At 35.0% G+C, this 26754-nt stretch overlaps 1 protein-coding gene across 1 annotated transcript; it reads left to right on the forward strand.

The window, feature by feature from the left end:
* On the forward strand, nt 1-26496 carry LOC120766322 (organic cation transporter protein). Its single transcript, XM_040091746.1, has 9 exons — nt 1-267; nt 22994-23440; nt 23503-23657; nt 23726-23894; nt 24198-24330; nt 25296-25452; nt 25515-25697; nt 25774-25958; nt 26034-26496. The coding sequence occupies exons 1-9, from the start codon at nt 146-148 to the stop codon at nt 26244-26246; spliced, it is 1764 nt and encodes a 587-aa protein (XP_039947680.1). The 5' UTR covers nt 1-145; the 3' UTR covers nt 26247-26496.
* The last annotated feature ends 258 nt before the right edge of the window (nt 26497-26754 follow it).

A 26754-nucleotide genomic window follows, 5' to 3' on the forward strand; every position in this document is an offset into this window, starting at 1 on the left:
TTTAATAATAAACAAAAAATTTTGAAAATTTTTGTACGAAAAAATATTTTTGCGTAAATTTCAAAACAAAAATTCTTAACTAAACTCTGTCAAATCAAACAACCGTTATTCGTTCATTGACAATACGAGAACCAATATCCAAACGATGACGGCAAAACTGAAATCCGAATGCAGTGAGAAGGCAAGGGAGACCATCAGCGAAGAGAAGTTGAAAGATTTACTCACCGAACAGTTGGAACGTGTCGGCACTGGCGGCGCTTTTGTTTGGTAATTATTTGCTCCATATTCTAATAAGTAGCGAAATATGTTTTTAGCCATTTGAAATACAAACAAAAACAAAAACATAGGTGCGCAGAGCATGAAAATGTATCGATTCCCTTCGCTGCCCTTCGTCTGTGTCTGTCAATCAATAATTTCGGCATTTCAAAATATATTTCTTGCAAACAAGTGACGCGAAAATAAATTGAAAGGAAAGTGCATCAACTGATGATTTCAAGGGCTCAATGCAAATACATTATGGTAAATGTGAAGACACTGTCATGCAAAAATTTACGAAATTCAATTTTTTTGGAAAATTATCTTTATTAATAGCATAGTAATGGTTTTTAGATGGGATTGAATTAAAATTTTAATACTATACTTCTTCGAGCAATGCCAATAAAAATAAATGTAGTACAAAAAACAAGAAAAAGTGTTTACTTCAGCTGCCCCCATAATACGGCGCCATATGCTATAGTGATCCGATCTGATTAAGTTCTTCGAAGTTTGTGCTGTTGACTTAGACAATAATCCAGCTAGAGCTGTCAATACAAGACTAAGAGTTGGATCATTCAGTTTGTATGGCAACTACATTCTATAAAGAAGATATCGGCGGTTCCGCCAAATGAGCAACTTCTTGGTGAGAAAATGATCTCCAAATCTGAATGTGTAGTTCTCGTACATACTTACAAATAGACAGACATGGATAAATCGATTCAGTTCGTCACCTTTCCGTGATTTCTTTCTGGGTGTTCCAACTTTATAGCAAACTTAATATACCCTACATAGGGTATAATAAATTATAATTTCTATTAATCTGATCCAGTATTTTCGATTGTTATCCATTATTTGAGCGAACTATTCGGCTAAATTAAATATATAATTTAGTATGTCATTCAAAAATGGCCGTTCTTTGTTCTCTAAGTAAACGACGATCCTTCCTCATAAGAGATCAGAAACCGTTGATCGGTACACTAAGTTTGGTATAAATCATCTTCAAAGTCATACAAAATAAGCGTTAAAAATGTTTCTGAAATTATTCTATATTTTGCTTTGCGGTTAGAAAACCTATTAATTGTTCGAAATAGACTAAATTTGTTGGAAAAAATCGTCCAAACATCTAGCAGAGATGCCTACATTCTGTTTCTGCGACAGTTCGAAACGGACCCAGCGTTTTATCCTACCAAGTGCTTATAATTCCGTGTTATTCCTCAACATTTTTTTTAGGGATCCTTTCTGCCACTAAAACAACAATAACACGTCTGATAAAATAAATATTTTGTGGATTTTCCGACATTTCCTTTTGTGTGTTACAAATTTCGGGGCCCGAGAGGGCAGGGGTTAGAATTTGTCCGCGGTAAGGTATGGCTGTCGTAAGAAACGACTAAAATCCAATATGCACTCTGTATTTTTTGGCTTGCCTCGATATTTCAGAATAGCCTTTGTCCAAAATAGTGCTATAATACTCAGCTTAAAATGATATTATATACATACTTTGAATGAGATTCCTTCTAATGGGAAGACATTTAGCGACAAATGTCACCAGTCATTGAGTTTGATGGGTGCTCAAATGGTAGTAGCAAGAGTTACAAGGTCTGACCGGAGACTTAAGTTAGTTAGCCTTTGAAATTCTCTCCAATATGCTCGTTGGGTTTGGCCCTTTAGGTAGATTCGTGGTGGCTGTGGTTTAAACTTAAAGGCAAGTACGATTGAAAAAGTCAATTCAGTGAGGAGTCGCACTGCGGCCGGGTGCCAGACACACAGTATGGCAGAGGTTTTAGATCGGCCTCGAACTCGACCAAGTGGAACCAAAAAATACTTGCAAACAAATGCATTATTTGGGGCGCTGATCAAGGCATTGTTTTGATCTATGTGCTTTAAAAAAGCACCGTGGAGTTAGGCCATCGCCGGCAGATACTCACGTAAATCACAACGATTGTTATATACGGTTCACGATACGAGTGTTTAGGCTTCAGATAAGAAGTTATAGACTTATGGAAGTTATTACCGTTTCTCAATTGGAACTTTAACCCAATAAAAGAATGTTCAAGATAATTACAATATCTCTGCATAATTTGGACCGATTGAATAAAAATTTTCGCAAGTTTTAACACCTAGTTTCGCATATAAGAACACTTTATGATATCGAAAAAAAAAATTAGTGATTTATTTGACAAATTCTCAATAATATCCGATACATAATACTAGGTACAGCTTATCTACATAGAAGAGGCCTCTACTACTACAATTTGGCGCCAATAAATGCGCATGCAACTATTTTTGTATTCCAAATACAAGTGTCTTTAATAAACGCTTCAGCACACAATATAGTAGCGTCAATTCTGAGGTGCTATAAAGTTTATTTTACACACGAAATTGACAACATTTTGAAAGAAAATTTAAGAGGCAAAATAAACAGTCATCAAGTTTTTGACTAAAATTCTGGCGAAAAACAAAATTTGGCAAACACATAAAACTGCACAAACTGCTAAAATTGCTTAACTAAAATTTGATTTTTAAGCGAAATGAAAAGATTGCAACTTTTTACAATAATTTTTTTGAAGTGTTAATCAAAAATTTTAGGTAATAAATGTGTGATTTTTGGCATAAAATAATAATTTTTGGTCTTTAGACTTTAAAGATGCTTATGGAGAAAATTTCAACTTGATTTATGTCATTTTAGAAGTTTGCTTGCAATTTTGGCTACTTGCACGTTTGGTTTGACATATGTATATGTATGTATTACACATGTAATACATATAAGATACATACATATGTACTTATATATTAATGGTGTGTACAAATTTGCATATTCTAGCACAAATGAGCTTTCGAAAGATTTTAAAATGCAAAGGTTTTGAGTTGAATACGTGCAAACACACGTTCAAGAATGCAATTATCAATGAAAGCACATACGAGCAAATAGCATTTGTAAACGTTTAATGACGAAAAAAATATTATTAATAATAACACATACATATGTATTTACATACGTTTTCATTATTCGTCGCACTTGACTGACACTTCGGTAGTATTTTTGGGCTATAGTTTTTTCTTGAATTTCAAAATAGTTAAAAGGTGTTGAACGACTCACAGTTCAATAAAATTTATAAAGGCTTATGATTACTTTCTCATGCCCACAATTAACCATATTTTGCATATACTTGTATAGTAAGAGGTATTATTGAACAACAAAATAAAAAATGGCGGAAATATCAACGATCCCGTTGATTGAAATTTTTTGTGGCCGTCAACTTCCTGGCTAGGCTACTTTTTTGAAACGAAATTTTTTTTTAATTAAGAACCTTCTATTAAGTGCATATTAGAGGGGTTTTGAGAATTTCGGAAAATTGCCGATGTAGGCCTGGATTTTATAAAAACTGCCGCTTTTACCCTTGTTTTTCGACATTAAAATAGTTAAACCACTGTCAAAATGCCATTTTTCTCAGAAAAGCGCTCTATTACGCACTTCAGTATTAAACTGTCTATAAAATACGTTTTAGTTCAAGTAAATCGGTTAAATAATTCGCTCGCAATTTTGACGACTGGAAAAAAATGTAGTTTTGAGGAAACGAGCCTCCAAAGTTTTGGTACCTACACAGCCGTTGCTTGAAGTGCACTGGTTCTGCGGCCTATTTCTTCGAAAATATTCGGAGTATACCAATGAAACTTTGGAACTATATTTTTGAATAGTTTTTCAACTGATTGGAGCGAAAACAAAATTTTTAATTTTTTTAAAATTCTAGGGGTATCTCCCCGCTTAAAAAAAAAAACGTTAATTTCGGTTGCATCGAAGCTATAATACCCTTTACAAATTAAAAAACCTCTATACCAGAACTTGATTTTGATCGTTCAGTTTGTATGGCAGCTATGTATATACTATAGATCGTCCGATCTAGAAGTTCCGTTGCCTCGGACAATAATCAAGGTCTACATTTTGACCGAATAGTTTGTATGGAAGCTATATATATAATTAGGACGATATGAAAAATTTGTGGTAGGATTGTACCGTTACCTTGGAATATATTCTTTACCAAATTGGGTGAGAATTTCTCGTCAAGTAAAAAAGTTTTCAACTCAAGAACTTGATCGTGATCGTTCAGTATGTATGGCACCCATATCAGATAGTGATATCGGCGGTTCTGACAAATGTACAGATTCTCGGGAGGAAAATGACATGTACAAAACGTATAAAGACGGACGGACATGGCTAAATTGACTCAACTCGTCATGCTATTCATTTATTGCATTTTATAGGATTCCCGACATTTCCTTTTGCGTATTAACTACAAACTTAATAAACTCTGTTCAGGATATACATACATACATATTAGATATAAAATCGTTAGGGCTTAATAGAGACTGTTCAGGCATGTCATACATGTGTCAAGGGCCATATTACTGTCAGAAGATTTAAACCTATTTTGTGATATTTTCGGTTAGCGTGTGTGCCATTTTGAGAACTGAGAAAATTTGTGGGTTTCCATACAGTAAACTGTACTCCACTACACGAGCGTCACGACCATAATATCTGCAATACAACGCAAAACACGCTAAAGTTACACGCCACATCTTCCAACAGCACTAGCATCGAGGAGTGTGTGTTGTTTGAAAATTTTTCCACGTGAAAACAAAAACTTGTATAATTAAAATAAAATAAATCGATTTGTTTTAATTAATTATGTGCCCAAATTTATATTATTACAATATACATAAAGGGCATTAACTAATCCATATTTATAACTATGTACATACATATATGTATTTCAGGGTCATATGAAATTAATTATTGTTATTTTAATTTTTTTTTGTGATTAATTATCACAACAACCAATTTTCTCAACTTTACAACCATGTAATTTTACATGTTCAAAAAAATTAAATAAATAGTATAATTATTTAGTTATTTTCATTTAGTGAGATAAGTTCATTGCTTAATTATAATACAATAGCCCTAATTGTTTAAAAAATTTGCTTACATTTAAAATTATATAATTACTAAAAACAACATATAAAAACTTTTAAAACTAACATAAAAATTTGTATTTAACGATGTTTTCATCAAAACAATAGATTATATGTTTTGATAAAAATATTGTGAAATTCAAATAATTTGTGTAACAAGTAAGAAAAGGCTAAGTTCGGGTGTAACCGGTCATTTTTTACTCTTGCAACTTGTCAGTATCAAAGCCAGGGGAAATAAGGCTTGTAAGTTATATGGGGCCTAGGGCCAGTTTTCCCCAGATTTTATCCAATTCGGGCATGATAATAGAAATACTCGTTCCCTCAATTTTATTAAAATAAATCACATATTTGCCCATATATGCGGTATAAGACAACTGTCGGAAATATTTCTAATAGGTACGTGGGTTCGATCTAGCGAACTGAATAGTCGGTTGTATGGGAGAAATGTGATAAATCTGGCTGATTTCTACAAACGATCGTGGCATAACATATATACCGATATCAACTCCATTATTTTTTGGTGATACATACAATCGTCAGGTGAAAAAAACTATTATACTCTGTAGCAACATGTTGCAAGACCATAAGAATGATTTCAATAACAACGGTTATACACTTTTCAACTTTTTTGAAAATTTCTCCAACAAAACCAAATCTATGCATAATATTCTCGATTAGTCGATACTAATATCGATGAACGGGTCGAAGTTGGGAAATGTGCTTTAAAATTTTCTTCCAGCAATAGTGTTGCCCTCTTTCTTAGTAGAGGAATTCCTTTCTTCGCATTAAAGGGTTACATCGGGTAAAATACAGCCTTTTTCAATATTTTTTTTCTCATATAAAAATTGAAATATTTTCTTAAAATTTTTTATTGATACAAATATTCAGAATTATCAAAGAAATTCTAAAATTTTTGAAATAAATATTTTAAACTCGGCCACTGCGACGCCATATCCGGTGACCCTCCGGAAAAAAATGCGCCCGCGTTGGCAGGATACCTCCTTATAGGATCATCTGAAGTGAAAAAATACGTGCTTTAGTTAAAACCTTAACTTACAACTTGAACGAAGGAAAAAAGTGAAAATTGGATTTTTGGCATACATTTTTCCAAAAAAATTAAAACTTCAGTGAACATTTTGCGACACTTTTTTTCAAATAGTTGTAATAAAAAAAAACGTTCTTCGTCCAAGTCTTTAAGAATTGTATCTCAAAGGCCTGTGTAAAATTTCGTGAAGATCGGTTGAGTAGTTCTCAAGAAATCTTGCCAAACGACTTCAAAATACACAGTTTCGAGAAAAACGCGTTTAAGGACGACGTACTTAGCCAAGCTAGCTAGTTCTCAAGGCTATATCTCCGAAACTATTACCCGAATCAACTTGAAAATTTAAGACAATATTCTAGAGTAGACTTTTGTAGAGTTTAATAAGACAATAAAATAATTGACTTTTGGAAACAAGTAAACCCATGTAACCCCTTAAAAACGTTGCTGGAACCTTTTACTATGGTTTTTTATAAATTATGATATAAGTCTCATGTTTTAAAAATACATACAAAAAAAAATAAAAATTTTAAAAATTATTTTTTTTTTTGGCTAAGCTGTGTTATTACTTAAATTGGATTGAGTTAATATTGTTAGTGAGACAAGTCAATTATTTTGAAAATTTCATCCAACAAAAGTTAAATTTTTACGAAAAATTTATAAATACTTATATAGTAGAACTAGTATCATCATTGGGATCAAGGTTCGGAAATAATAATTTCATTGAATGCTAATAACTGTTATTTACTTGCCAACAGCTGTAAACTGTTGCATGCTAAAAAGCGGAAATTTCAATTTTGCAGCAATCTCTAAATGTAATTACCGAAAAAAATTTAGCATTACACAATATCTATTACTATTTTCGAGTAAAAACTGCATCTATTATTCGCTAATTCGCTAAAAACGATTATACTCATTCACCGCCTTTTCCCATAAACGAAAAACAAATAATTAGATCAAATCATGAATCAACTGACTGTGATATAATACATAATAAATGGGTATACATACATATGTACATATTTATAAGTGAAAATAAAGCGTTGTGAATTTGGTGCGCATTCAAAGCAGTTGTAATATGCAAAATATCATATCTGAACAATCGGGTTTTTGGAAGCCATTTGCATATATTTTACGCGAACTTGTTACACGTGTGATTAGAACTAGAAGTTGCTTCTCTACACGATTTTTTAAGAAGTCATGCAATTTATCAGCTGATTGGTTTATTTCGGATTTTATTAATCAATTTTCTAGAATATTCAAAATACTTACTTAGCTTCTCTTTTAACTCGAAATAAATTTGTTGTTATTTAAAGCGACCATGTTAGACTGACATTATATAAGCGGTTCTGCAATCGTTCCACAAGTGTCATTTGTTCTTACTTGAAACACCCTGTCGCACTTTTGCTTCATACTTGATTATTTTCCGATTGAACGATTTCGCATTAAAAACACATAAATGACATATTCTCATCAACAATAATGAAATCAATGCGGAAGAAAGTGAAAAATGGGGAAAGGTTAGCTTAACAATACAAATTGTATTTTATTTTTAGCTTACGCAATAATGTGAGAAGAAAATTGAAAATAGCTTATACAAAATAAATTTCATATAACCAAGAATCGATTAATTAAAGTGTCAAAATAAAATTTCAATTTATTACAATTTGGAGTTTTTAGGTTATAAGAGAAGTACTTTCATATAGATGAGTATAGCAGATTACAGAGTATTAAATTATCATCAGAGAGGGCGTAAGATTTGCAAGAATATAAGCCAAAGTAAAGCAAGAATATAAGCCAAAGCAAAAGTAGAATATTTCTTTGTCCAAGAGACTATGGTTCTAAAACCGGTTTCGAGCTAGCAATTTTCAAAGCGAACTTTAAAAAACCTGAATAATCGGTTGTACGGGCGATATGTGATAAAGTTATCCGATCTGACCGATTCCGACAAATCATCAATAGAACTTCAAAATGCACATTTGATATGTAGGTGTATTCCGAAATCTCGAAAACTGACGAACTATTATGATCCCTAAAAAACTTCGCCATGAGTTTAGTGGTTTCAAAAAATCGATTTTTTTATGGTCTTATTAAATTCTACAACACCTCTAGAATATTGTCCTATTGATCCGAGTAAGTAGAGTAAGCTATACTAAACGCGCCTTCTTTAAACGCGTTTTTCCCAAAACTATGTTTTTGAAGTCGGTTGGCAAGATTTCTAGAGAACTACACAACTGATCATCATGAAATTTTACACAGGTCTCTGAGATACAATTCTTAAAGGCTTGGATGAAGGATTTGTTTTCGATTACAACTATTTGAATGAAAATAAATGTCGCGAAATTTTCACTGAAATTTTCTTTTTTTTCGTAAAAATTTCTGCCATAAAATTTTCAGTTTTTTTCCTTCGTCCAAGTTGATGATCCGGTAAGGAGTTATTCTGCCAAGGCGAGCGCATCTTTTTTCCGAGGGCTTACCGGAAATGGTGTCGCAGTGGCCGAGTTTGAAATATTTTTTCCAAAAATTTAAGAATTTCTTTGTTAATTATCAATCAATTAGAAATAAATGAAGTCATTTATCAGTTAATGAATAATAAATTAGTATTCAATTAGAAGTTATGTTAGTGAATCATTAAGTAATTACTTGTCAATTAAGAAAAATAGTTATTTTTAATGAATTTTGAATTAGTTTAGTCAATTTGTATGTGATTATAAGTCAATTAGGAATTAAATTTGTTATTTTATAGACAATAGTTGTTTAATTACGAATTAAATTACTCAATTATTAGCTAATTATTTATAAAATATGAAAAATTGTTTAGTTATTGGTCAAATAGGAAATAATTTAGTCAGTTACTAATCAATTTGAATTTTTTTAGTCATTTATTAGTAAAAAAAAGAATTAACTTAATAAATTAGTAATTAGTTATAAAATAATTCAGAAAAAGTTATTAATCACTACATAATTAATAATTAATTTAGTTTATCCTTGTTAATTAGTAGCCAATTCGAAAGTTGTGGATAATTTACTTATTTAAGAATCTGTCTGAATTGTTTATTGCTTACATATGAGTAATAGGTTGGGTTTGGTTAATCTGGTAGTAGGTAATGAGCCACGCATAGACCAGCTTTGGACCTTTACGATACCAGATGGAGTTCTGTTACTAGGTTCATGAGGAGTAGTCATTCTTTAGGTTGCCTTCGCTTGACCCAAGTTTTAACAGACTCTGCGACCTCATTAGCGATACCTCCTCCAGTGTATTATACCGTAAGGACTCAAAATGCTAATAGGGTAGTATTGCCAATTTGGGACAAGTGATGTTCCATTGTTTCCATGGTGTCTGGCTCTAGTCATTTCCAGCAGTCTTCTTGATCTGTCAGCCCTATTCTGCGGGCGTGTGTTTCCACCATGAATAATAATTATCTCGTTGGTTTTTGGTTTAAAATATATAGATATTTATATTTCTTGTCACTTAAATTCGTTTATATTTTGTAGCCGCATTGTTTCAATTATTTGAAGTAAATATTCGACAAGTAATTTTATGAAGAAAATACTTATCTATTGAAAACAAAAACACTAAATGTATCGCAGCTGTCTTTAACCTAAATGCGTTGTTTCAAAGTAAAAACTAACATAATCACTGACGATCTGCACAAAATAAAACATATATATTTTTAAATATAAATGTACACATACATATGTATGTATACATTTTGTTAACGTATACATTCCATTAACAAATCTGGCACGTTACGATCACGTTCTACAAAAGCACTATAGTGAACATAGTCTATATGCGCATATGGATCTCGTGCTGTCAGCACTCACTACTACGTATGTTTTCGGCTCATGTATAGTATTAGGGATGTTCTGAAATATGGGTGAAGAAACATAATTCGTCAGATTTCTTCAATGTAATTTTGGTCTTGAGTTAAGAATATTTAAGGCTCTCGTGGCGATTATAGTTCATTATACAGAGAGCAGACTACAATCGGTTATATTTTTGGGTATTAGGAAAAAAAAAATTTATTTATTTATTTATTAAATTGCTGAAAGGGAGGGACATTAAAAATAAAAAAATTAATTAAAAATATTTTGAAAGACCTTCCCAATGTATGTGCGCAAGCATATGGTTACATAGATCTAACTATGTACATACATATGCATGTATGTGGCCACCTTTTGCCCCTGGCGCTATGCAATCACTGCGAGCTGATAAATCTGTTTCTAAATATAGTAAGCTTCTATCAATTATTACTTATTCGTTCACGTTTCTTTGCACATAAATATTGATAATGCGGATGTAGTTACATTTGTACTAAACTGAGTGTATTTGCATATAACTATGTAAATAAGAAGTTATTATATAAGTACGTGTGGTCGATTATGCACCAAGTGGGCTAATAATGGTTAAAGTACAACTGTCAATTTGATAAGAAGGGGCATTTCTTAAACCTAGAGGGATATATATATTTACATGATGACTTTTTTGAATGTCCAATAACTTTACATATGTATGTATGTATATTTATGTAAGAACTTTTTTCTAACGAGGGTCATTCACATTTGGTTTTCAATTGTTTGTCGCAAGCAAGTGTTTTTGAGTGGTATAAATTATTCAAAGAGGGTCGAGAATTCGTCGACGACGCACCACTTTCATGACGGCCATCAACAATAACTGATGATCAACATGCCAAAAAATTAAAGGATTGCTGCTTGAGATTCAATTGTTAACAGTCAGAGATCTTACCGCCATCGTTGGAATATCGGAAGGATCATTAAAAACCATTTTGAAAAATAATTTGGATTTAATCGATCAATCGGCAGAATATCGTGGCAAGATGAGTCGAAGCCAAAAAAACAAGCTGGTAAAAAATCAAGGTTACATTGACATTTTATTCCGACCAGCCAAACTATCAAGAAGGAATACTATTTGAGTGTTATTTGTCGTTTGCGCGAAGTTATTCGTAGAAAGAGGTCGGAATCTTGGTTTTTGCACCACGATAATGCACCGCCGCACACAGCCTTGATTCTTCGTGAGTTTTTCGCCATTCATTTAACTCCGTGTGACTTCTAGCTATTCAGCAAACTCAAACGACCTCTTCGTGTTTGAGAGCTATTCCGAAAATTAACATTAACAACTGTTTCGAGAATTGGAAAAATCGTTGGCACAAGTTTATTTCTCACATTGCCAAAATTATGAGTTGTTCGAGGAAAATGGTATATAACTCAAATTTGATAAAAAAAAAATAGAAAAATCCGCAAAGCTCCTGCACGTAAAACAACGGAACATGCTGCTGAAACCACCAGTAGAAAAAACAAGGCTGATCCTTTCAAATCTTCTCAAAGGATTTTGGCTAAAATAAATGTAGTTTGGAGGAATGAGTCGAAGAAGAACATTGTAATCCAAAAGAAACATAAAAGCATGGTTGAACTTTACTAGAGAACATTTAGAAAAGATCATCAAATTTTGGAAAAGAGTACTTAAGAAATATCAAACAAAGGTGAATCGTATTGGATGCCTTGGCAAATTATTTGTCCATCGCACCGGGTGTAAGACATATAACTACAGATACACCACAAAAACCACATCACAGCGGTGGTAGTCTGGGGAACGTATTCCTGGTACGGCGTTGGACCATGTATCAATTGAATGTTGATAGGATGTATCAATTGAAAATTCTTGAAAGACGAAAAACGTTTTGCGTGTCCAAAAAAGATTACTTGAGGACCTGGAAGCATTAGACGTTGAAGACTACTACCAAACATAAGGAAAACTCGCATTATCTTTGAGAGTCACTCAGGCAGTCATTTCCAAACGTTTAAAAACAGCCTAATACGAGTACATACAAAAACAACCAAATTGGATTGCCATACGCAATGAAGCCAAGAGTCGTTGAAAGACGATTTTGCTTGTCAAAAATACTGCTTTAAAGTAATCGTTCTTGCATCGGATTGTGAGTGATGATGAAAAATAGATCCATAGTGCAACCCTTAATGCAATTTTTGTATGTCAAAACTAGCCAAATGAACAGCAAAGACGAATATTCATAAAGCCAAGTTAATGCTCTGTATTTGAAGGGATCAGAAGGACATATTATATTATGAGCTGCTAAACCTGGGTGAAAACATTAATGGGGAACGCTATCGACAACAAATTCTCATCAAATTGAAGTGAGCGATTGCCGAAAAAGAAACCGGACTAGACAATAATTTTCCATCATGGCAGTAACCAGTGAAAACAGTGGTTTGAAGTTTCAAATTAAAAATCAATAACGGTATACCGAGAACATTCTTACATCGGTAACAAATTAAAAGTTCTAATCACAACCTATATCTAGTGCCACCACATACTTATGTATGTATACTTATAGATAATTGTGTGTGAAATACACCTATTAAATACGTTGCACAACTTGTACTCGATAATTGCAGTTTTGCATTGTCATGCATTGTTAAATGTCTGTAAGACTGAAAGTATTACTTATGTGTATACAGGGTGCGCCATTAAACATTGAATTACTGTGACATTAACTAACCGGTTGAGCTAAATTGCTATATTGGGGGGAAAAGAAAATCGATTCTAGATTGATGAAAGATCATTGTATAATAAAAAAGTTGCTGTTTGGGCTGACTTTAACCACATTATCATGGGGCCACATATTATATTTTCACACAAAATGAAGCGGATGTCTTTGTGAAAGAGGTCTTAAGGCGTCTTGTTGTTACCTTGGGTCTTGACGAACTTCCAATCAAACTATTCAGTTAAAAAACTTAAATAAAATATGGCGCACCCTGTACAAACACATATTTACATATAATTATTTATACAAGCTGTGTAGTTTAATTGGATTTTAATAAAAGGGCATTGACTGATAATTTATTCATCACGTTACTCTTGGAGATAAAAGTGAAAACAAGTTTTTATCAATGTTTATCAATACTTAAGTGAAATCGCTGTAAATATATTTAGTATTTATAGTATAGACGAAACTTTAAGAGGGAGAAGTAATAAATAACAGTGCTCAAGTGAAAGTAAATAAGTAATCGCTAGTGTATTTAACCTTTTTATCAAGCTATGTCCTTCACTTCAAATTATTAATATTAAAATATGAAAAAAGATAACTTCGGCTGCACCGAAGATTAATGTCCTTCAAAGGTGCGTTCTTATAGCAAATATGTGTATGTATTACATAAATATAGCAGCTGCGGTCGGTACACCTTAGTAGTGCGTTGCGATTTTTACAGTGGATAAAAATATCGGACATAGAATTTATCTAAAATTTTGTATTTATAAACAAATTTCGTGTGCGGAATCGTTGCGGTTCAGTTTGAAAACCACAGTGGTACAAAGCTTTCAAAGACGGTCGAGAGATCGTTGAGAACTTGCTTCGTTCTTTTTTTCTCTTCAGCTGACCTCTTCAACTAATGAAAATATTAAAAGGGTGAAGGATGTGGTGCTTGAAAATCGTCAGGCCAGTGTTAGAGAGATGGGTCGACATCTCTCTCGAGTCCGTTCGCATTCTTGCTCGACTCGTCCCGATAAAGTTGAATTTCTTCGAAAAGAGTACCGTAAATAGGTCTCTTTGGACATGCTTGGTCGTACGAATACCACATTCATGGAGAGCATTATAACTCACTACGAGATGAGTTATGAGTTTGACATGCACAAAAGTCAACAATCATCGGAATGGAGGGGAAAAACGAGACAAAAGCCAAAAAAAAAAACAAGAAAAATCCGTTTAAAAATCAAGGTTATGATTATTGTTTTTTTTTCGATATTCATGATTTGGTGGATCATGAATTTGTTATATTTGGCCATATTGTGGCGCTTACGTGACAACATCTGTCGAAAATGGCCGGAATTGTGGAAGAATCGAGCCACGATCGTGACCGAATTTAAAACCAAAAAGGCAATGAATACCATCGATAAACCACCGGATTCACCAGTTTTGGCTCCGTGAAATTTTTTCTTGCTACCGAAACGGAAATTGGCGCTCCGCGGAACCCGTTTTCACTCGATAGAAGAGATAAAACAAAATTCGCTAAAGGCGCTGAAGGCCATCCCAAAAAGTGCTTACGAAAATTGTTTCGAGGACTGGAAAAATCCAGTGCATAAGTGTATTACATCTGGTGTGTATCACTTTGAAGGCAATAAAATAAATATTAATGAATAATTAAATATTTTTTTGCGTTTTATTTACAATTTCCGGGTATTTTTTTGTCATAATATATCCCATAAAAATATCACAGTTAATCAGTATTCGATAATAGACAAACTTGGAGACTAATTGCGTCAACATTTAGATAATCTTTTTCTAAGTTTTCTAAAGTGCGCGTACTTAGGTATTCTATTAAGCTAATCTAACTTATTAGTCGAGATATCTTCATTAAAGTTAGTAAAACAGTTCACACTAAAGACATTTTTTTCAATATCTGGTTAGCAGCCATCTGTGAGTTAACTAAGACTTCTTCTTCCGATCAAGAATTTTTTTAACTGGCAGATGGTTGTAAACTAGACATTGAGAAAACAATCCTAAGTTGTGTTCAACATGTTCATCAAACTTTGTTAAGAAATCTTGCATGTTGGCCAATAAATTTCCACATACAGACTAAAGTTAATTAAAGGCATGTAAATAATTATCTTCTGGAATCGGGTAAAATATACATACATATGTACCAATTACATCCATTTTTGTACTAAATTATAGAACTCTTTGGGAGCTTAAAGTTATAACCCAAGAAATTATACTGTTATTGTAGACCTATAGCCGCCACCGTTCCCACAACAGTCGGGGCTAAGTAACTCGAACGCACTTGGATTTTTATCCAGCCAAAGACTGTCAACTCGGCACCATTCCTCGAAATTGCTTCAAGAATGTATTCTGCCGCTGCAAAAACAACTTATATCCGCCAAGTACTCAAAGTCGATGAAGCGTCAAAACAATTTCTGCTTTAAAATTACACCGAACAAACGCTTTTTACTTTAACAATATTCATTTGTCGACAAAAAAGCCTAATTAATGCAATTCAGGTAGCATTGTGTGGCAAAATAGCCGTCATAACCTTCAAACCGCAAAAAATTCGCGAGCAACCACAAAGCACGAAGTGAAAATATTACATTTCAGAAAAACAGTTTTGGTGATCAATGTCAAAGACAAAGCAATAATATTGACGAACAATAGCAATTTCACACATACATACATAAATATGTATGTATATATGTATGTACTTGAAAGAAATGTGTCGTTATTCAGTGGCATGCGCATTTATCCGGTTATGAATGTGAGGGCCTATAATTTACATTGCGAGCACATTAATTTTTGTATTTTTGGTATTAAAAAATAATGCTAAAAATAAAAATAAACCAAATACAATGAAGGTAGTCGTGACAAATAATAACAAGCTAACGAAAATATTTGCTTATTCGTAAAGGCAAGTTTTATATTCTTCTTTTTCTTTATTGGCGTAGACACCGCTTATCCAGTCGTTCCTCCTTTTCGCTGTTTGGCGTCAATTGGAGATTCCAAGTGTATCCATGTCCTTCTCCACCTGGTATTTCCAAAGGAGTGGATCTCTTCCTCTGCTTCCCGCGGCGGGTACTGCGCCGAATACTCTCAGAGCTGGAATTTTTCATCCATTCGGGCGACATGACCTGTATGTCTGTAAAAACAACATTCAAAACCTTTGTAATTTAAGAAAATTTTCATAGACTTCATAAGCCACAAATCCTGATAAGGTGCTTTAACAGCCAAAAGGTAGGATGTAAAAGCAAATATCAAACATTGGCGCCTTGTCATTGGTTAGTCAGTTGAGTGCTAAGGAGTGATATTTTCAATGCATAAATCGGACTCGCCATCCATCTGACTTGATGCAAGGTATCTGGAGATTGACCTTCAAACGTTCGATTTTTATCTACTGAGAGCTCAAATAGTTCTCGATAGTCATCCAAGCCGCCTTTGTCTCTTCCCTTACTGATGAATACTCTAATCTTGGCCAAGCTATTTATTTTTCTTTACTACCATTCTTAATAACCACCGCAAGACGTTCTTGTTTTGATTTGCAAGCCTCTAACAAAAGTAGTCTATAATTTTCCATCACAGCGAACTAACTCTGCCATCTGATTTTAAAAATCAATTTTAATGTATGCTGCTCGCTTAAAGAACTTTCCTCACTTGTGTGAACTTCTACACATGGCTCCATCCTTCTCCATTAACACCAATAATAACGTCAGCCTCGAAACTGAACGCATACTAACTAAAGTAAAGTTCTCTCTCGACGAACAAATACCAAATTCTACAAGTCGCTCTTCATCCCCGCCCTGCTATATGGTGCAGAGGCTTGGACGATGACAACATCTGATAAATCGGCCTTACGTGTTTTCGAGAGCAAGGTTCTGCGGAAGATTTATGGTTCTTTGCGCATTTGCAGCGGCGAATACCGCCGTCAATGGAACGATGAACTGTACGAGATCTACGACGACATTGACATAGTTCAGCGAATTAAGAGACAGAGGCTACGCTGGCTAGGTCAAGTCGTCCGAATGGATGTAAACACTACAGATCTGAGAGTATTCGACGCAGTACCCGCCGGGGGAAACAGAGGAAGAGGAAGACCTTCACCCCGTTGAAGAGATCTGGAGAAGGATCTGGCTACACTTGAAATCGCCAACTGACGCCAAATTGCTAAAAGAAGAAACGAATGGCGCGCTGTTCTTAATTCGGCTGTAACCGCGTAAGCGGTATATACGCCATTAAAGAAGAATAAGTACCAATTTTCCTGTGCGGAGTCATTGCGAAGGTTGGAAAAGGCTTATGGTGACTCAGTTTTATCAAAAACACAAGTCTACGTGTGGTAAAAATCCTTCAAAGGCGTTCGAGAGGTCGTTGAACATATGCTTCGTTCTGGACGACCTTTGACCTCTTCAATTGGTCAAAATTTAAAAAGTTAAACATATGGTGCTTGAAAATCGTCAGGAAATTGTTAGAGAGAAGGCAAGAGAGCTCGACATCTCTCGCGAATCCGTTCGAATGATTTTGGTGGATATTTTAGGTATGAAACGGGTTCTTGCTCGACTCGTCCTTATAAAGCTCAATTTTTTTTTTTCAAAAAGAGTACCGTAAAAATGTCTCTTTGGTAAAAAAAATACAGTGAATATCATCAATCAACCACCGAATTTAACAGATTTGGATCCATGTGATTTTTTCTTGTTCGCCATTGAAATTCCACTCCGTGGAGCCCGTTTTCAGTCGATCGAAGAGATAAAACAAAATTCGCTGAAGGTGGTGAAGGCCATCCCAAAAATTGCGTATGAAAAGTGTTTCGAGGACATAGAAACATGTATTGAAATCTTTTTTTGACTAGATATACTAAATAGTATTAACCAAATTCGCAGTGTATTATTGTTCAAGACAACGGTACAATCTCCGAGTAAATTATTCAGATCCGACCACTATAGCATATACATAAATATCAAAATCAAAATTAAGAACTTTTTATACCCTTTTACGATATAAGAAATGGAACTGTGTGCGAAACTAGCTTCAGTGTAACGGAAGTTAACGTATTTTCTTCTTTTTCTGATAGGAAATAGTGGTCACCTAAAATTGAATAACAATTTAATGAAATTATTTGAATAAGGAAAACTGTATACTTAATTCATGAGACAATAACGATCCACATTCGATCAGATGATCGAACAATGATCATTATCATGAGCATCAGAATACGTTACTTATGAATATCACTCATACGACCTGTAGTGCTAGAAGTAATATATGTAAATTCATAATAATAACATATTAATGGTTATGTAAGAAGCTTTAATCTGTTAGCGTTCATTATTAAACTAAACTATTAACATTAATCGAAGCATGTGCTTATGCAGAGATAAATCAAATTTTTTATTTATTACAATATTATAAACATTTGCTTTGTAATTAGCCAACTACATACATATATAGTAGTATAATTAATTGACATTAGCCGCCACGCAAAAACCTGTTAAATCGGAAATTCGGAAGTAATTATTTATTCACAAAACGAAATATATTTATATACTCATATGTGCATATATTTGTATTTATGAATATTTTATAAGCCTAAAAAGCGTTCCGACGCCGTTGCAGTTTCTTGGAGCCGATTAAGTCTTCGAGTTCACTGGAGCAGCGGCACTTCAGATAGAGCCGCTCGAATAAATTACTAAATTCTAATTTACTGCCAAAAACTCAATACATACATACATACCCAAACAATACAAATTTCATGAGTCACATGTGCCGCGACGAGGCTACGAGTTTTATATCCGATTTATGATTTTTTATGTACGCATATAATGATATGCTACAATTTGCATTCCGATCGCGCAGATGACCGCGACCAGCCACGAATATTGAATAATTTGTTTACGCATTTAATCAAGCACAGCGTTATTTAGATATCAAGCTGCGTTTTAAGAACGTTTGTATGTATGTATGTGCTTGTAAATAAATCAAAAATTCTACTTTTGTGTAGTTTTAAAAATTGACTGATTGGGAAATATCCGACCGCAATTGACGAAATGCGTACTCGTACATAATCTGTTCTACGAAATACACCTTCAATCGCTGTAGCTGTTGTTGCTGCAGTCTTTGTTGACGATTCTACAGATTTACTAGCTTAATTAATCTCAAAGTTAGGCGAATCCGGATAACCTCTGGTTACAACTAATTTTCCAGTTCTCAAATCGACTGCGTTTAGCTGCGTACATTATCAAGCTCTAGAATATGAATACTAATTTAATCAGCGCTGATTTGCTTTCATTTCGTCAAGGTTGGCTTGTTTTATTTTTACACGTATTTACGTTTTATTTAGTAGGTCGTAGGGCAGCCAGCAGCTGTAGCACTTTAAATAAAATGTAGGTAAGATGGTAGTGCACCACTGACACACATTTTGAGGTACATACATACATACTATCCATATTTGTAGTTGGACCCACATTAGTATTTGTTTTGATCTAAAATTTAGTCTGGGGTATGTGTGGTGTCCCTTTCGGAGTTTCAAAAAGAGATACCTATAACCCCCTTATTATCTATTTTTGACTTAGCTTGTTTCAAGTATGAAGTGGGACTTTCTGAAAGATATCTTCTTTTACTTCTTTATTAGCGTAGACACCGCTTACGCTGTTATAGCCGAGTTTACAACAGCTTGCCAGTTTTTCTTCCTTTTCACTGTTTGGCGCCAGTTGGAAATTCCCAGAGGTGCTAGAACCTTCTCCTAGTCTTTCCAACGGAGTGGAGGACTTCCTCTTCCTCTGCTACTCCCGGCGGGTACTGCTCCGAATACTTTCAGGGCTGGAGTGTTTTCGTCCATACGCACGACATGACCTAGCCAGCGCAGCCGCTGTCTCTTAATTTGCTGAACTATGTCAATGTCGTTGTATATCTCATACAGCTTCGCAGAACCCTTCTCTCGAAAACTCGTAAGGTCGATTCATCAAAAGTTATCATCGTCCATGTCTCTGCACCATATAGCAGGACGGTGATGATGAGTGACTTGTAGAGTTTGGTCTTTGTTCGTCGGTACTCAGTCCGAAGCAGCACCTGTTGGCAAGAGTTATTTTACGTAGGATTTCGAGGCTGGCATTGTTGTTGTCGGTTCCAAGTTCGACGAAATTATACAATATACAAGTGTAGTCTTTTGTTTGTAAACTGTAAATCCTCTCCATTTTCGTCATTTACAGAGTCTTCTATTTTCAAATTTAAACAGTTTGGAATACTCTGTGACATTTTTAGGCCGTATACGATCAATCCAAAAAGATTCGAACTTATCACGTGGTCAATGTCGTCAGAATGTGTGCTGATTTGTTAATTTTGTATTTCCTTTGGAAAAGTAATTTAAATTTTATTTTAAGAAATTAGTCTTTAAAATAATACATAAAAAGTTTCAAGCGAGTTTTATAATAACAAGCTTCAACCAAAAGAAATGTAGCACTTCATTAGTCTTAAAGAAAATCAAACACTTTCATCATAGTATCGATTTTACCGTTATGTCTATTTCAATATCTGTTCCGCTATTATTACGAACGTAGCCAGAACTTCTCAAAGGTTATTTCTTACTCTAGAACTAGATCTAAGCCTGTACTTGATTTAAGATAATCACTAGGTCATTGATAGCAAGCCATCGTTGCTGTTGTTGCAAGAGAAAAACTTTTCTCTTAATGAGTGTGATATCATGTGGAAGTTTTATATAAATATTTATGGGATTTAATTGATTGTGTTTATTTAATTGAAAGTAAAAGTATCGACAATAAAAATAATACTGGGAAAAGTTTTCACGTTTCCATATACATATATTTTGTACGTATGAAGCTTTGATCTTAATTCTCTTAGTCTGAAATCTTAACCGCAAAGTTACTAAAGGGTGATGTTAGAAGCATGAAACTTATATTTCCCAAGCACAAACAAGTTTTTGAAAGGCATTTACTAAGTTCACAAAATTTCAGACAGAAGATCTTCGACACTGCCTCTTACGAAGACATTTTTGTCGGTTAAATGTTAAACCACTTTTTCCAAGTCGGAGTTAACTCGTCTATAATCTGGGGTATGTTAATATCCAACTGGTCGGTCACTATGAGCAACAACTAGTAAGACTTTGTCCATAATTTTAAAACTCTTAATTTATTCTTCAAGTCGTCCTCCTCAAAGTAATCCCCCTAGACCCCAATACCCTTGTGCCAACGTTTTTTCCAATCCTCGAAGCTGTTATTAAAGCAAATTTCTCGAATAACCTTCAATGCGCGTAGCGATTCATGTTTAATGTCTCCAATTGACACAAAACGGTTTCTCCGAAGCAATCGTTTGAGTTTGCTGAATAGCCAGAAGTCGCACGCAGCTAAATCAGGCGAATACGGTGGTTGCTAAACGAATAATAAATACAGTATGGTCCTCAATTCCGCCCTGTTTTTACGAATAGCTTCGTGCAAATGACACATGACACTCAAATAGTATTCCTTGTTAACGGTTTGGACGGTCGGGAAAAATTCAAAGTGCTCCACACGTCGATAATCGAAGAAAACTGTCAATATTGACTTGATATTTCACCTGCTTTGACGTATTTTTTCGGCATTGACTCACCTTGCCACGATATTCGGTCGATTGATCGCCTGTTTCCATCTGTTTTCACTGGTCATTCCGATATTTCAACGATACCATTAAGATCTCTGACTGTTAATCATCCATTCTGAAGCACCAATTCCTATATTTTTTTGACGTTTTGATCATCAATAGATGTTGAAATTTTAAGCCTCTAAAATAAACACCCTGTATTTACACATCAGATTAGAACAGATTCACATTGAATCATCGTTAGATGTGCATAAAAATGTTTGTAAAATAAGTATGCAACAACTTAAATGAGGAAGTAAGCGATCGTTTAACTAATTAAAGTCACAGACAAATCTTAAAAATAAAATCACAATTAGCACGTAAATAATTGGATAATCTATGTTTGTCTGTATTTAGTATTGCAATTATATTATGTAAATATTTATGAACTGATATGTGCTTTAATTTATAAATACATTTTCATTTCTTTAATTTTCGAGATCTGGTTTATTACTACATGCTCCAGACATTTTGTGGTCGAACCGCAGCCGACTTTGGTCGTCTAACGTTTGTTGGTATCAGTTAAAACTTATAGTGATAGATATAGAGTTAGATATATACAAATAATCACATTGACGAGACGAGTTGAAATGAGTGACTGTCTATCCGGCTTTCCGCCTGGCCTACACTTTCTGGTGAACGACTTGATTAATCTCAGCCCAACTTGGTTCATAATATTATGCTGATGTCCTTGGAAGATGGAGTCATGTGTAGAAGTTCACGTAAGTGAGGAAAGTTCTCTGATTTCCCCTCACTTGCGAGTGGCCTGAAACGATTCCTTTACATAGAGCTCAAGCAGCTCACGACACCGGTCTTAGATCAAGTATCCTCTGGATAGCGAAATAACATCCATTTGAAGGCGAGATAAAATGAGAAGGCGAACCATTCGTCCACGTTCCAATGAAAACGAAAGAACAGTCTCGGCAGAGAAACCCCCCTTTTGATTTCGAGAGAAAGGTGCTGTTGAAGACTTATGGTTCTTTGGGCATTGACCTCGGCGAATATCGCATTCCATGAAACGTTGAGATAACATAGATGAATTAAAAGTCCGAATGGATGAAAACACTCCAGCTCTGAAAGTATTCGACGCAGTACCTGCCGGGGGAAGCAGAGGAAGAGGAAGACCTCTACTCTGTTGGAAAGACCAGGTGGAGAAGGACCTGGCTTCGCTTGGAATCTCCAATTGACGCCAGATTGCGAAAACGACCTGTGCGCTGTTGTAAACACGGCTATAACGGCGTAAGCGGTGTATATTCCAGTAAAGAAGAAGAGGATATCCTTTCGATACATTGTGAAAATAGAAGAAATGAGGCTACAACCACGCCTACTTCCCATAAATCACAATTTAAAATTCTTTGTGATTGTTTTACTTTACCGTATTTGAACGAGAGCCAATGACGTTAATTTTTCAAACGTCATGACACCCAATATTTGGCCCCAAAAAAAAATTAGTCTTAACCATATTCCCTAATATAATATCCGATTCTATGGTTGACTATTTTCACATATGTATAAATACTTATTAAATTAAGCCCATTTGATTGTTTAAATTATTATAGACTAACAATAGCGTTTAATTCTCTTTCAGGAGCCTCTTTTTCCTCTGCGTTACACCGAACATACTCAATGGCTTCCACGTGTCTTCCTACACGCTACTGGGCCACTTACCCGAAGATCAATGGTGTGCCGTCGCCAATCTACAGTCGACCAATTGGACCGTGGAGCAACAGCGTAACATAGCACAAAACAATCTCAATACAGATGGTTGCACCATATGGCAGTATGACTACCCGAAACTGGCGGCTATGACATACGAAGAGGCACTGCACTACACCACACAACAAACGGCGAACGGCAAGCCGGCAGAGATACCATGTAAAATGGAAGGTGAATACGCGTACTCAGATGCCGACACTACATTTGTGGCAGACTGGGATTTAGTATGTGATAATGCCATACAACGTACCACGGCGCAGGTTGCCATATCGTTGGGAAAATTTTTCGGCTCCTTCTCGTTTGGCATATTTGCGGATAGGTAAATATACATTGTCTCTTGTCGAAACTCGCTTATGTGGCGGTATTTAAATTATTTCGCAGATTTGGTCGTAAAACTGCCTTCAGTGTAGGCGCCATCCTTTACATTGTGGCGAGCTTATTATGCACATTTTCGCCCTGGTATCAGCTCTTCTTAGTGGGCCGCTTTGGTTTGGGTTCGGCCTCCTCGGCGCTCTTCTATCCCGCTTTTGCTATGAGTAAATATATTTTGTGTGTGTTTGTTGATTTCTATTTATTTCTAACGGCATTTAATTGCACATTGCAGTTGTGGAGAACGTGTGCCTGCGACATCGCTCCTGGATGTCGATCGCCTTTTCGGGCTCCTATCCGATTGGCTTGATCATGCTTGCGGTGATCGCATATCTGGTGCCGCAATGGCGCTATGTGCAGTTGGCGCTCACAATGCCGGCGCTTTTGCTCATCTTTAATTGCTAGTGAGTCGGTCTTTGTTTGCAATATGTTTAATGTTGTGATAATTTTTGCTAGATTTTTATTAAGTGTAATTAAATTTAATAAGATTTTTGACCTTTGCAATTATTAATCTAGATTTTTTTTATTAATTTTGTTTTATGTTTTTCTCGTTCAATTTCATACACGCTTGCTTTCTTTTTGGGAATACAAACACCGCTGCTGCCGTTATCGCTATTGCTCTGCGCTTTTGTTGTTGTTATGTTATGTTGCTGCCGCTACTGTAAATTATAAAAACTCTCGCACAAAATTTTTGTTGTTATATTCAGTTTGATGAATGAATCGCCACGTTGGCTTATAACGAAGAAACGGTACGCGCAGGTCTACAGAATTTTGTTCAAAGAGGAATGCCATTATGAAATTCAGAAAGCGCCCATTGAAGCCATCACCGATAAGAAAGCCGTAAGTTCTTATATTACAAAGCTCTTTTGTTGTTGTTATTTTGTTATTCTTAAGTTCCATTCATTTTGTATGCAGTAAATACCACATTTCGAACAATATGTGTATTCATATACATATATATATGTATATACATACATGTTCGTGTGAAAGTAAAGGAAGTCCATTCACCCACATAGTGTTGTTAATTAATATAACACTTAGCATATTAATTCTTAAGCAACTACTTTCACTTATTTTTATAAATTCACATATTTACATATTGTCTGATCAAATTTGACTCGGAAACGCGCAAAATGGGGAGTTACTTTCAATTTTTGCTTCATATTAAGCGAGTTCATTCTTTTCGCTGTTTGGCGCCAATTGAAGATTAAGCAGATCCTTCTCCAACTGGTCTTTCCAACGGAGTGGAGCTCTTCCTCTGCTTCCCCCGGCGAGTACTGCGTCGAATACCGTCAGAGCTGGAGTTTTTTTTATCCATTCCGATGACATGACCTAACCAGCGTAGGCGCATCTCTTATTTCGCTGAACTACTCGTTCCATCGAATGCGGTATCCGCCGTTGCCAATGCGCAAAGAACCAGAAATCTTCTGCAGAACCTTTCTCTCGAAAACTCGTAACGCCGACTCATCAGATGTGATCGTCCATGCCTCTGCACCATAGATATATACCTGGACGAGGATGATGACTTGTAGAATTTTCACTGTAGCTCATCTTCAAATGGATGTTGTTTGTCTACGCAGAGGAAACTTGGTCTAAGGCCGGAAATTGTGAGCTGCTCAAGCCATATGTAAAAGAATCGTTTCTGGTCACTCCCAAATGCATAGCGCTGAGTTCACTTTCCTCACTTGCGTGAACTTTTTAAAAGACGCCATCCATATTTTAGTTTTAATTAATTTTTGTCAATTTACATACATAAAATAGTGTCTCTATAAATATGCTTCAAGAAAACTTTTTTCACTTTCTAGGAGGCACAGCCTGAGCCAGCAACAACACTCTGGGTTAAATTAAGAGAAGGCCCATTCAAGCAATTCCATGAACTTTTCGGCACATGGAAGGTGCGTCGTCTCATATTTACCGCATATTTTATGTTTTGTGTAACCTCACTCAGTTACTATGTCACAGGTAAGTGAGAAAATCGTATCAATATCTCTATGCTCTATAGTACTACGAATACTTTCTTGCAGCGTTGAACGCCGCTAATATGTCGGTTAGTCGTTTCATTTATGTCGGCATTACCGGTATAGTGGACCTGCCCTCATATCTGTTGCCAGTAATAATGCTGCGTTTCACGGGTCGTCGCACAACTACAATGTCACTGTTTATGCTAACCGGAGTGGCCTTACTGATGGTGTTGGCTGTACCCAGCGGTAGGAAGAGACGTTGTCAAAATAAAAAAAAAAGTTACAATAATAATTAATGATTTTATTTTTTGGTGTATCACAGACAATGCTGTATGGATAATATCCTTTGCTATGTTGGGTCGTTTCGGTATTACCGCTACATATTCCATTGTTACCCTATATACTGCCGAGCTATTTCCCACCGAAATAAGAAATTCTGCTCTAGGCACATGCTCAACGTGGGCGCATGTGGGCTCCATCTCAGCGCCATACGTGGTGGATGTGTTGGTGAGTGAAAGTTGTGATCTTGCTTTTAAAATTATATTTATTTATATATATTTTTTGTATATATGTATTCTATAGGGCTTACTCGGCTGGTATATTCCAACGACTATTTGCGGTTGCCTTGTGTTAGTAGCCGGTCTGCTGACGCTCACTCTGCCCGAAACCAGTACCCACAAACTGGTTGATCGCGTTGAGGAAGTACCCTCTGAATCGGAATCGAGCACTGAAGACAACACAACTTCTACTACTGTGGCCAAAGCGAAAGAACTCGAAAATTCTAAAAAAATTTAATTTGTTTTTTAATACATACATTTTCTGCACATACACATACTTCTATATATAAGTACATAGATACATAAGTAAATAATTATATAATATTTACAATTATGTCAACTAGAAATTGCAAGAGTTTTGCAAATGTTCCATTGTTTGTATTTTAAAATAGCTTATAAATTAACAACTAAGATAAACCCAACATATTATGGCTAGTGTTATATATTACATGTATAATTTATGTTATGAGTGATTAAATACAAAAATTAATAATTTATTTATTTATATAGTAAAAAACTATGTATTTTGCACATTATATAGTAATACACACTGAATTGTAATAGCCTGTTGCTTTTAATAATGACAATAAAGCCATAATGCAATGAAATAAAATTTAAAACATTTGTAAAGTCAATTTATTTTAACACTACAGCTTCACCATTTGAGGTTTCCTCCAACAAGCTGAGCTAGGCGAAAGTCAAAAGTTAGAAGTCAAAAAACGGAAGGCTCCAACCGCAATCAACTA

Source organism: Bactrocera tryoni, chromosome 1, assembly GCF_016617805.1.
Source record: "Bactrocera tryoni isolate S06 chromosome 1, CSIRO_BtryS06_freeze2, whole genome shotgun sequence".
Classification (NCBI taxonomy): Eukaryota; Metazoa; Arthropoda; class Insecta; order Diptera; family Tephritidae; genus Bactrocera; species Bactrocera tryoni.

Bases quoted from the DNA above. Each gene is read 5' to 3' on its own strand.
- LOC120766322 (XM_040091746.1), top strand. From the start codon at position 146: ATGACGGCAAAACTGAAATCCGAATGCAGTGAGAAGGCAAGGGAGACC. The intron at 23,658-23,725 runs GTAAATATATTT...TGCACATTGCAG, and splicing joins CTATCCCGCTTTTGCTATGA to TTGTGGAGAACGTGTGCCTG. The intron at 24,331-25,295 runs GTAAGTTCTTAT...TTCACTTTCTAG, and splicing joins CCATCACCGATAAGAAAGCC to GAGGCACAGCCTGAGCCAGC.